The sequence below is a fragment of the Halichoerus grypus genome, chromosome 1 (assembly GCF_964656455.1).
Source record: "Halichoerus grypus chromosome 1, mHalGry1.hap1.1, whole genome shotgun sequence".
NCBI lineage: Eukaryota > Metazoa > Chordata > Mammalia > Carnivora > Phocidae > Halichoerus > Halichoerus grypus.
In genome coordinates this window covers 121,537,732-121,550,748 of record NC_135712.1, presented here as the reverse complement: position 1 = coordinate 121,550,748, position 13,017 = coordinate 121,537,732, and the positions used below count along the sequence as shown (strand labels likewise).

The 13,017-nt window shown below is 46.0% G+C and overlaps 1 protein-coding gene across 3 annotated transcripts in view; it reads right to left on the bottom strand.

Annotated features, from left to right (window-relative positions):
• Window positions 1-13,017, bottom strand: part of DZIP1L (DAZ interacting zinc finger protein 1 like) — a 41,223-nt gene that overhangs the window by 24,454 nt on the left and 3,752 nt on the right. For 2 of the 3 annotated variants that reach the window (XM_078071466.1, XM_078071470.1), the window contains 4 exons: window positions 6,750-7,331; window positions 4,291-4,375; window positions 1,202-1,323; window positions 352-513 (listed from right to left, as the gene is read on the bottom strand). In XM_078071466.1, coding sequence (XP_077927592.1) covers window positions 352-513; window positions 1,202-1,323; window positions 4,291-4,375; window positions 6,750-7,250 — 870 coding nt within the window. In that variant the 5' untranslated portion in view covers window positions 7,251-7,331. Of the gene's footprint in view, window positions 1-351; window positions 514-1,201; window positions 1,324-4,290; window positions 4,376-6,749; window positions 7,332-8,820; window positions 8,937-13,017 lie in introns of all 3 variants that reach the window. The other variant, XM_078071458.1, reaches the window with a different exon arrangement.

Here is a 13,017-nt window from a genome sequence, read left to right as displayed (position 1 = left end):
GTCCAGTGATGAAAGAAAGCCCTTTGCAAAAATAAAGATAATGTCTAGGGAGTTGTTACTATATACCAGACAATATTAAGTGCTGTCTGTGTGCTAATTTAACCCTTCCAGCAACCTATCTTACAGAAAAGAAACTGAGGCACAGGAAGGTTAAGTAACTCGCCTAAGGTCACACAGCCAATATGTGATAGAGTAGGGATTCGATCCCTGACACTGGCCTCTGGTATCTGGCCTCACAGTATATTAGCCCCCAATGGCAGATGAAATAAAACTAGCACAAACTAAGAAATAAATATTGAGAATAAACAGTTCTTCAGCAAAAGAACTTTGAACCCCTTTTGTGTTGGGTACCTCTTCTAGCGTAGAGTTGTGGTTGGCAACACTTTTAAATTCATCCCAAAATAATTTTTTTAGCTTGTCTATTTCCTCATATAGCTTGGCCCGCTCTTTTTCTTTCCATTCATCAAATTCTTTCTTAGCTTCTATTTCCTTCTGACGGGTGATCTCTGCTTCCTGGAAAGAAAAGCAAGAACAATAGAATCATTAATTCCACATTTTGGCAAATATTGACTGAGAAACTGCTGGGGCCCCTTATCTGGGCAAGTCACTGTGGAGACCCAAAGCACATTCATCCCACAGTCCCCACTGTTTGGACATAGAGGGGGCCAAGTCTTATCCGAACTGTAAAGTCCCTTGAGGATAGGGACCCCGTCTTTTCTCCCTCTTTGTATTCCTGGCATAGTTGGCGCTCGATAAATGGGTGCTGAGGAAATGAATGAAGAATGACTACATGAAGAAAGGGGTGAGGCAACTTTACATACTTTCATTCTACAATTATCTACTAAGTACGTCCTCGAGACTGCACTTTGGAGTTTATCCAGTCTTTGTTCTCAAAAAGCAAACCAGCAGGGTAGTGTAAGAAGTTAACATTCTGGTTCAAATGCCCTCACAGTGTGCTGAATAATGCAGGAGAGTGCAATTCTCGGCTCTACTTTTGGCCACACAGATCTGGAAAAATAGTTGAATTTTCCTTCCCAGTCAACCTAAGATCATTTGCCACACCCAGGAAGATGCCACCCTGGCGCTGACTCCCAGCTGCAGGAAACCAGCCAGACTTCTGGTCCTGTGGGAGACAGGTGCCTCATGGGTCTCCTGGGTAGCCCACGAGGGGGTCTCCCCAGAGCTTCCTCTCCAGGCCCACCTGCAACTGCCGCTGCCTCTCCGCCTCCCTCTGGGCTTCCAGCTCCCCTTGGGTCCATTTTAGCTTGGCCCGCAGCTCTTCTAACACCTCCTCCACTGGCTGTTCCTGCTGCTTCTGCTTCCCTGTGGGGTTCATGCAAAGACAGGGTGGCCAGTTTCAGTGAAAACGTGAATGAAGTGTAGTTCCTCGCCTATGCAATCAGCCACACCTCAGGCTGAGACCAGCTAAGCCATTTCCACTGGACACTGACCGCGGGCAAGTGACATAACCTCCCCGACCCTGTTTCCCCAATTGGAAAATGGAGATAACAGCACCCAACTCAGACTGTTGTCTTGAGGGTGAAATGTGATAGTGCAAAATGCTTAGCATAGTGCCTGGCCTGACAGCTCACTAAGCGTGAACTATTACTGTCATTGAAAATAACCATTTTGACAGTCCCGACACGCACAAATGTAAAAGGGAGATGGGTAGAGTAACAGAAGCAGAATACCAAACAGCACATGCACAGTGATTATTGATACAAAGAACCTATCAGTGGATCCTGACAGCCATCAGAGAGGAGTTTAACGTAGTGAAAATAATTGTAGTTTTAAGTTCACTTTGTTCAGAAATACAGGATAGTATTAAGTTTCAAATGAAAAAAAAAAAGCAGCATGTATTATAAAGGAAACTTTCAACCAAGGTTGTTTTAAGTGTATACTTTCACTTTTCTAAGATTAAAAAGAGAATGAATTATAAGAGAACATTCTAACTAAACCACATACTTATAAACCAAGAGTTACTGGTTAATGAAAAAGACACCAATTGTACTTGAACATTTGTTACTTTTTAAAGTACCTTTAGTGCCTATTAGACAGATAGCACCATTATTAAAACCCGAAATGAGATATGGTTTTCCTCAGACTGGACTTTTTGGAAACGCTTAAGCAATTTTTAGATGCGGTAGAAATTAATTTGGGTTAACAAAGTGATTTGAGATGATATGAAAAAGGAGAGCAGGGGTATCCGAAAAGCCAGCTGCCTGAGAATAAAAAGATCATGAACATTAATTTAGCAAAAGTTGCCTGAAGAACATATTTTCCTTCTCCTTCAGCACTTAACCTTAAGAAAATAATAAGGAATATGCACAAAGATTTACATACAAGAATGTAGATCATCATGTGATTTATAATAGGGAAATTTATGAGTAACCCATATAAAGTATGAAGTAATTTAATTGTGAAATAAATTATGATAGCCACAGGATGGGATACTATTCAGCCATTAAAAATCATGTTCTCCAAGACGACTGAATGACACTGGAAATGTGATATATTCTTAATTGAAGATAAGCAACAGTCAAAACTGCATAGTATAGGACTATATACGTACACAGAAAAATAATGACAGAGAACACACCAAAATATTAACTAGGTGATATTGTCCATGGTTTTTATTTTCACTTTTCTACCCTTCTGTATTTAAATTTTTCCAGGTCAAGGGACACCTGGGTGGCTCAGTCGGTTAAGCGTCTGCCTTCGGCTCAGGTCATGATCCCAGGGTCCTGGGATCAAGTCCTGAGTCGGGCTCCTTGCTCAGCGGGGAGCCTCCTTCCCCCCTCTGCCTGCCACTCCCCCAGCTTGTGCTCTCTCTCTCTCTCTCTCTCCGGCATATAAATAAATTAAAAAATCTTAAAAAAAAAATCAACAGACTTTTTTTTAAAATAAATTAATTAAAAAAATAAATTTTCCATGTCAAAGGCATTTTTTCCAATTTTTTTATTGTGGTAAAATACACATAACATAAAATTTAGCATCTTAACCATTTTTAAATGTACAGTTCGATGGTATTAAATACATTCATAATTCATAATGTTGTACAACCATCACCAGCATCCACTTCCATAACTCTTTTCTTCTTGTAAAACAAAAACTCTGTATGCTTTAAATAACTCTCCACGGACCCCCTCCCCTGGGCCCCAGCAATCATCACTCTACTTTCTGTTTCTATAAATCTGACTACTCTAGGTGCCTCATATAAGTGGAATCATACAGTATTTGTCTTTTGGAGACTGACTGACTTCACTTACCATAATATCCTCAAGGTTCATTCATGTTGTAACATGTTACAGAATTTCCTTTCTTTTTAAGGCTGAATCATATTCCCTTGCATGTATATACCACATTCTGTTTATGTATTCATCTGTCTACGGACATTTGGGTGCTTCCACATCTTAGCTACTGTGAATAATGCTGCTACGAACATCAGTATACAAATATCTCTTCAAAGACATGTCTTTTTATCAGAAAAATTCATTTAAGAAGTAGAAAATCTGTTTTTCTTTAGCAGCCTCCAATGCAGAACCAAGAAGAATTAGATACATAATAAATGCATAATAATTAGGTAAATGGTGCTGTTTTAAAACTCTAAGTCTGCTCTTTGAAAAGGAAATTTAAATGAAAAATAAGAAAAAAGTTTTATTTAATGGGATTTTTATATTTATATGATTTATATTTTCATATTTATATTTATTTTACGTGTTAACAGCTATTTCTTATGAACCACAAATATGGATATAAAATATGCAAATCTCTTTATGTGGAAACATACAGCCTTGCTACTAGTTTTGGAATTTGAAATGGTAAAATTAAAGTGATTAAGTCATAATTAGCTCATGTACATACAAAAAGTCAAAGAACTGGTCTAACTGCTCATTAACCCCATTTAAGCCAATTCATAGTTAGCATCAGAGAATAGCAGATTCATAGAAGGCTGGAAGGTAAGGACCCTTCAAAGTCACGCCATCTGACTGCCCCATTCACAGCAAAGGCCACTGAGACTCAGAGGGGGTGCATTGACTGTGGTCACATAATAGGAAGGGATAAAGCTAACACTGAACTTACCTGGCTGACTCCCTTTCTCTCTACACACATGGTCAGAAACCCTCCCAGCTCCACATGGGATGGATCCCCCTGTGGTGGACGGTGCGATCATCCCCTCCTCTACTGGATGATGAGGTCTGAGGGCAGCTGTGATGGTCTACGTGCCCCACACCCACTGGAAACCAGCCCAGACTCTTCCACGGTCCCAGGAGGGCCACCTGGACTCACCTCCTACTGCCGCACCTGCATGCCGGCGCTGGATGTGGCCCCGGAGAAAGGTGGCATTCATGAATGTCTTGTCACACAGGTGGCACTGCACAGAAAGGAAACAGCGGTAAGTGCAGGCTTACATCACCTGGCTCAACCTGGGGTTCTCCCAATATCAAAATTCCCATTTCCATGGGCTCCCGGGGCTGCTTCAGAAATGAAGAATTTGATCTGAACACTACCAGCGCCCTGGGGAGCTGTGAGCACTACCTAGGGATTTGAGGATACTAAGGAATTTTTGTTGGTTTTTCAAGGCGTGATGATGGTAGCGTTTATATTTAAAAGTGAGAGTCCTTGCCTTTTAGAGATACATACCGAAATCGTTATAGATAACACCATATGTCTAACACATTCAAAGTGATGCAGGCGTGGGGGCAAGCAGGCAGGGGAACATGTCCAAAAACATCGGCCATGAGTGGATGACGATTGGGCTGAGTACTGTACAAATGAAGATTCATTACACTACTCTCTCTTTTGTACATGTTTAAAAATTTTCACGATACAAAGTAAAAAAAAAAAAAAAAAAGCCAATGTCCAGGGCTCACCCCAGGGTTGAGAACCACCAGAGCAGAGGAGAATAAATAATAGTATCTCTAATTCTACTTCACTCTCCTCAAGCATTCAGACGCTGCCAACCTATCATATCTTTTCACTGTAAAACCTCAAAACTTTTCCAAGACAACTTTGCAGGCTGTTAATCCTACTCAATCAGACTAAGAGGGCAGATTATTTGCTATCTTTACACAAATGTGACAAAAATTGCCAGTTGTCCCCCCAAAACACATTTTCCCTCTTTCCTCAGTAACCAAAACCCTGTTTTTTAGCTGGTCATGAGGTTAATGAGAATAAACACTTTATGTTCCAGCCTCGCTTGCCAGGTGTGGCCATGTGACTAAATTCTGGCCGATGACATGTAAGCAGAAGTGACTTATGCAACTTCCAGAAGGTGTCATTAAAGAGTCATGATGAGAGTATAGTAGCCACTCCTTCCTCTGACAACAGAACCCCGGTTTTCTTCTGGGGAATCACTCTGTCCCTTACTTTCCATCCATGGGCTTTGGTCCATCCCCAGCTCCACGGTGGGACACGTGGCCTAGACCAGTCACAACCTTGAATTCCTGGGGATCTGTGAATGGCTCCCAGATGGGTAGGAGACCCAAACACAGCCAAATACAGGACACGGTGAAAAACCAGCCAGGTTTCTGGGACCAAAGTAGGCCTTCTATCATGCCAGCCTTGAACCTGGGAAAGTCAGAGACTGGCATTGGTAGCCCACCTTGCTACCACACAGACAGAATCTTTCTGAGAATGGAACCCACGCTTGAAGAAGAGTTGTCCACAGCTACAGAGACAAACTAAATTCTGGTGCCCATCATCTGATTCCAAGGACAAGCCACACCTGAGTCCCACCAGAGTTCTGGATTTTTCAGTTCAAGTAGCCAATAAATCCCTTATGGGCCTAAGCCAAGTTAAACTGCTGCTCTGGCATTTACAACTGAAAGGGTTCTGACCCTTTTTATCGTAATTAACATTGTATCGATTACCATTAGATCCATTTACATTGTATCATATGATTCCTTCTGTCCCGCCTACCACCAAACTATGACTTTCTTGAACACCTGAGCCAGCATGACTTGTGCCTGCCTCCTCAGAGCCTGGCCCACGACAATTCATGAGAGTGCAGTGGTCCCCAGGCCACACTAGCCATGCAGATGCGAATGTCCAAATGCCACTCTGCGTAATGAACTGTCACTTGGTTGAATGATGGAATCACTTTTCGGGAATGGGCCTGGCAGTACCAGTCTCTTGCTACAGACTGATTCTACACACACACACACAAACACACACCTCTTACACACGCCTTTTTACATCACACTGCTGCATGCACACACAAACCCTTCAAACATACACTCACGCCCTCCATAAATACACACACCCTTACACACATATATGTCCTTCATTCACACACACACACACACACCGTAAATATATCTTCAGGCGCACACTTCACACACAAGCACACATTACACACCACACACTCTACATACATACATACACATACCACACACGGATGTATGTTCCAAACATTGGAACATGGTAGACACACATATCCACACTGTCCTTAAACATGCACATCCTCCACACATTCACACCTGCACACCCTAGACATGCACCCTCTCCATAAACACACACACACATATGCACACACATATGCACACATATCCTTCAGATACACACTTGCCACACACACACACACACACACTGGAGAACTTGTTGAGACAGCTCTAACATCTGCTCCTCACCCCAGTAAGCATGGCCCACAGCAACCCTGCGGCCCATCCCGGTGGTGGTGCCGCCCAGGCAGCCCGGTGACTGGCCCCACAGCCCTCCCCCTCCCCCACCCTGCAGAGACTCCTCACCGCGTGGTAGCTGTGGGCCCCTGTCTGCAGGAGCAGCTGCTGCAGGGTGCCGATCATCTTGCGCCGCCGGCGGCTCTCCTCTCTCACGCCCTTGAGCTCATCAGCCTGGCGACCCAGCTCTTGCTGGCCACGCTGCTGCTGGCCCAGGCTGGCCTGCAGCCGGGCCTCCAGCTGGGCGACGCTGGCGCTCAAGCAATCCTGGCAGTGCAGCAGGTACTCGATGATGAGCTGGGCCAAGCGCAGCACCTTGAGCAGCACCGGGTCCACGGGCTGCCCACAGCGGCTGCACGCCTCCCGGTCCAAATTGCAGAAGGTGACCCCAGTGATGTTCTCCTGCAGGGTGGCCACGTCCAGCTCCCGCGCCACACGGTCCACGTCCAGGGCGCTAATGCGCCTCCAGTCCACGCTCTCAGAGCGAGGCTGGAACTTGAAGGTAGGGAGCGGGTAGGCCCCAAAGAGGGAGCCACTGAGGCCTTCAGCAGGGGTAGCCGGGGACTGCATGGGCTGAGGAAGCCCTGGACCGACCGTCGAGGGAGAGTGCCACCAAGGCCACGGCAGCAGGCACAGGAGCTGAGAGAGGGCCTGGAAAATAAGGAGAGGGTCCAAGTTGGGCAAGACACATCTGGCTGCGCGTACAGTACACCTGGCCAGCGGGAGCCTCAGTGGGGTGAGGGGAGGGGGCTGTGCAGCAGCCGTAGGACGCACGGGGTGCACTGACACGGTGAGAGCTGCAGAAGGCCAGGTGTGGGCTCTACAGTCGCACGGGTGTGGATTCAGATCGCAGCCTCGGGCAAGTTCCTTCACATCCTTCAGCCTTCTGTGCATACTGGGAGATCACGGAGCCTACTTTTCAGGCTTGTGCTTAGGAATGAGGCAAGTGAAGCACCCAGCCTAGTATCTGGCACATAGGAGGTCCTCCTGCTAGGAATGAGGCAAGTGAATCCCCCCTCCTCTGTGCCCCGCGCCCAAGTCCACGGCGAGAGTCCCTGCCAGAGGTCTTTGTCAGAGGGAGGGGTCAAATGTCTAAGTGGGTCCTTCTGCAACCCTATACTGACCTCAGGATAACGTCCAATAACTCGCCATGGGAGGCAGAAACTCCTAACAACCACCACACCCCATCCTCTCCTCCTGTCATTACAAGATTATAGTGGACCAGGAGTGGGCTCCTCTCCCCAGGGGCCCCAGCTGTAAAGTGTGATCACAGGACTATGCTTCCTCTGGTGGGATGTGAGTAAGATGATGGCCCCCGCTGCCAGGGGCTGCTTAATACAGCGGCCATGTCTCTGCACACAGGCTCTGCTCAGTCCGTGATGGTCTTTTTTTCAAACCTATTGGTTTAGAAAAGAGGTCCAATTTGTTCTCAAAAGACTCAGATTCTCCTCTCCACTCTCTTGGCAGACACAGAAATTGTTCTCTCTCTTTAAAGAGTAATTTGACAATAGCAATAGGATTTTAAAATGAACACGCCACTACTAAGAATTATAATTTATCTTACAGATAAACTTATACAAGTGTGCAAAGGTGCTGTGCAAAAACTGTCATGTAGTGCTGTTTGTAACAGCAAAGTACAAGAGAAAATACAAGAAAGTGAAGTACAAAGTACAACAGGGGATACAAATAGTATCTCTATACAATGAAATACTATGCAGCTATTGATAAGAATAAGGCAACTATTCATGCACTGATACAGAGTAATGAGTGTGTGTCTGTGTATACATATACATAGATACAAATATATACACACATATATATACACATATACACAGGTATTTCCGCATCTGTTTAAATGATAATATAATCACATATAATCATAATTTGCAAAAATAAAGATATGTATATCTCACATATGTATCCGTCTATGTCTATCTACATATATCACATAGACATAGGTCTATAGATATATCTCACATTGGAATGGTTGCCTATGAGGAAGGAGGGGAAATGGGGTGTGAAACGGGGATAAATAAATGAATGGATGGTGCATGGGTAGGAGATGGATAGATAGACAAGCCTTACACAGATCGATGATGATAAGGACACATGCATATAATATATATACCTATATAGACACATGAATGATTCATATTTGTTGCTCATGTGTAATAATAGTGAAATAAAATACACTGATTTACGATTCCTATATATGATTCATTGTCCATCATTTTGCAAGCATAGACTATGGTATTTCTAGAAAAATAAACAAGCTGTTAGTGATGGTTGCCTCTGGGAGTGGGAATGGAAGTCGGAAGACTTTGATTTTCCACTTTCCCCCTTCCTATACTATCCAAAGTCCTTCACATCATCATCTATTACTTTTATAATTTTTATAGAAAAAATACAATTTCTGTCCTTGGAGAACTTCAAATCTGAACGGGGCAACAAGAAGGACAGGTGACCCTACTTAATCAAATTCTTTCCAGATTATGTGATCCAAACTTTTAAGTACAAGAGAAAGTCAGAGGGGAGAGAGGTCACTGACCTCACGAAGGGGATAAGCCTCGTAGGTTTGCAAAGAGGGGCAGGGCCTCCAGGGAAGGTCCCTGACCTCCCCGAGCCCTCACCTGAGAAAGACCGCGATCGGCCTGCCCTACCAGCCCGCAGGGTGCCTGAGGGTTGGAGGAGGCGCAAGGCCAAGCACTCAGTAGTAACGTCGGCCGCAGTGTCGCGGGCGCCAGCCTCCGTGCCAGACACAGACCGACTCCACGTGCAAACCTGCAAGCAGTTACCACTGTGCCCATTTTACAAACAAGAAAACGGATATCTGGAGGAGTTAAGAGTCTTGTCCCCGATTGAGAGGCCAGAGTTGAAGCACAGTTGGAGGTGCACCTGGCTCCAAAACTCATGGACTCTGAACATTGATTCTCGAAGCTATTTGTCCTAAAACTTGGCTTTGATCAGGTCATGACCCCTTATCCCTCAAACTCACTCATTCATTCACTCACTGCCCCCCCATTTACAGCATGCCTACTCGGGCCAGCCCCTGTGCCGGGCATTGGGGCTACCGTGGTATATGAACCCCACACCCGCCCTGCACCCAGGAGCTCAGCGTGGCCCCTTGTTGCCGCAGCACCATGTCCAAATCCCTTGGCCTGGTCTTGAAGGCTGCGCGCAGGCTGCCGCTGACCCACCTGTTCCATTGCAGCTCCCATGCTCCCCTTTCTCAGATACTCTTCCCCCAAACAGACACCAAAACCAAAACCAGCCAGCCACCTGCACCCCCATCATGGCCGAGACAAGACCAGCCCATTCCTACTTCGCGTGTTACGTTATTTAAACAGACCAAAAAAAGGAGATGGGAGACATGATACTTACCATGCTCAGCTCCAAGCTGCAACTGTGTCTCTGGGGCCTCAGAGACAATTGCCACAACAAGCTATGCCTTGGAGCAACAGCAGGTTACCAGGCATGCTGTGGGCAAGGGTAACAGGACACCTGCTTCCTGTCCTCCCCACAGACCGGGAGCTCACCTAGAACTCACTGTTTAACTATTTACGCTTTGGCCTCAGCTGTGTGCCCACAGTCCTCTCTCTAATAGTAAGGCTAAGAACGCTCCATCAGCTACTCTCTCAGCTTCTCCCACCTTTTTGAAAGTTCCTTCCAGCCTCTTCCTTGAACAGTTACTATCCTTTTACCCTTCCTTTAACATGGGGGGGTGGAGTAAGGAGGGGGAAGATGGGGCGTGGGCAGTGCCCCCGCGATATTCTGCTGTTCATTCATGACCCATCTCTCCCTGCACACTCTCCCTGAAGACGAGCTCACACACATACCCACAGCTTCAGCGACCAAAGGCCTGCTTTAGGCTGAGCCTCAGCCACTCCCAAATCTCTTTCTTGTTGGCCCATCTCTCTCTTGGGACCTTTAGATCCAGCCTTCCAATACTGAGTATACCAGAAATTGCAAATCCAAATTCCCCCAGGGCCAGGAAGGTAGTATTAAATGCAGGAAATGTGGCAGGTATAAGAAAAACCACAGTACAAGCTTGATGATAAAGGGCAATTAATCCCCTACCTTAGTGCCCAAGATACAATTAGGCAGCAGTTCTCAAAGTGTGGTCCCTGACCAGCAACGTCAGAGCATCAGCATCAGCAGGAACTTGTCAAAAATGCAAGTCTCCAGATTTATTGATTCAGAACCACTGCGGTAGGGAATGTTGGGGATTGTGGCAAAAGGGGGAGTGCATGCCCCGTTTAGAAGGGGCAGCCACCTTGAGGCACCTGGGGGGCACAGTTGGTTGAGTGACTGACTCTTGGTTTTGGCTCAGGCCATGATCTCATGGGTCCTGGAATGGAGCCCTGGGTCAGCTCCGCGCTCAGCGGGAGCCTGCTTGAGATTCTCTCCCTCTGCCCCTCTCCCCAACTTGTGTGCAGGCACTTGCTCTCCCCCCTTTCTCTAAAATAAATAAATAAATCTTAAAAAACAAAAACAAAACAAAGGAAGGGGCAGCCACCTCTGGGCTTCAGCCATATGGGAATGGATTTTCTGTGTTCCTCGTTGGCTAATTCCAAATTCACTAAAAAGATATTCAAACACCTTTATGAACTGTTTTCAAACTACCTTTCTAGCTGCATCTCCCACTTACAATATTACTTGCTGTCCACACGTTCATATCTCTGGGCTATTTATTTATGTGCACTGTTTTTAAGTGTTTCATAAAGAATAACTCATGTAATCCTCAGAACAATCCCTCAAGGAGGTACTAATATTATCCAAACCACAAAGAAGTAAAGAAGCTTGCCCCAGATGCAGGAGGCAAAATCCAAAACCACGCAGCCTGCTTACGGAGTCTGAGCTCTTAGCCACTAGGCCCTGCTGCCTGTCGGTATAGATGGACCTCCACCACCTCCCCCTGCTCCTACTGCAGGTGAATGAGTGCCTGCTTCAAGGCCTTGCTCACACTTGACAGCCACCATAAATCGCTCCCAGGCCCACAGTCAAAATGCCCCGCCTCTCCCCTGGGCTCAGGGCAGCACAGAGGGTACGCTCCTCTGAGCGCCTCGCCACACTCCGGTCTGTATCAGTGTGCCTATGCAACGTTCATTTATTCATCCCACCAACAAATGACTCCTGAGCTCCTACCAAGTGCCACGCACCACGCCCGGCACTCAGAATTGATGGTGACCCAGGCAACAGTCCCTGCCATCATTAATAAAACTAGTTACCAGCTCTGCACACGCAATTACAAGGCTTTCCATGCACTATCCCACTTAGTTCTCATTACAACCCAGCGTACAGATGAAGAAACTTAGAGGTGACCCAAGAGGGCAGATGACTTCCCACAATCATACAACTAGTAGTAAATGATGGTGTCTGGCTCCAGACTTCTCCAGAAAGACAGAAAAATAGACAGAAACGACCATGCAGAGTGGTACGTGCCAGGGTGGGAGCTGGGACAGGGTGCAACGGGTGTACCAAGGAGAGACCACACCAGGACATTCCTGTCTCCGTTCTCCTCCACGTCCCCCAGCTATAAGTTCCGCGAGTGCTGAGACCATGGCTTCTTCATTATCAGCCCCTAGCATATTACTTGCAGCCCAGATTGCTATTGACCTGAGCAGAATTATCAAAATCTTAGAATATCTGCCTCAAAAGTCTATATTCTTGGGGATTTGGAGAAATGAGCCTATGAACCAGCAAGAATTAGAATAAAGAGTAAGAACAGAGTTGGGAGTCCTTAATTTGGACCCACTGGAGAGAAATGCCATTCAGACTTACTAAAATGCTGGATTTGTTACCATATGTGTCCACAGCCTGATCCCACCGTTGCTAATGAAAGCCTAGAGTGCAGGAGCCCTTGTGGACAGGCTCAGGCTCATCAGCGAGAAGCCCCAGAGCCCACATTGACCACCAAGGTATGGCTGCAGCCCTGAAACCCTCACGTTTACACTCTGAGCACACTCTGTAAACACTGAGGATCGTAGCCCCATTCCCAGTTATACAGAATTCTGAATTAGGGATCTGAGTTCATGTAGTCTTCCTGAACCCCAGAAGCGTCACTCCTGTCTTCCACTAGAACCCCCAGGTTCTCAGAAGTCTTAGGGCTCTGGAATCCAAAGGTGAGCAGAACTGGGGGAATTTGAAGATTATGATAGCAGCCATCACTGATTAAGTTTTTGTGTGCCAGCCTTTAAAAGTACTATTTCTAGCCATCGTACAACATTGTATGTAGTTGATTTGCCTCATCTGATAAACGTAGAAACTGAGGCTCAGAGAACCTACGGGACTGGGCCCTGGTCACTCAGCTCCTAGGTAATGAAGCCAAGATTCAAGT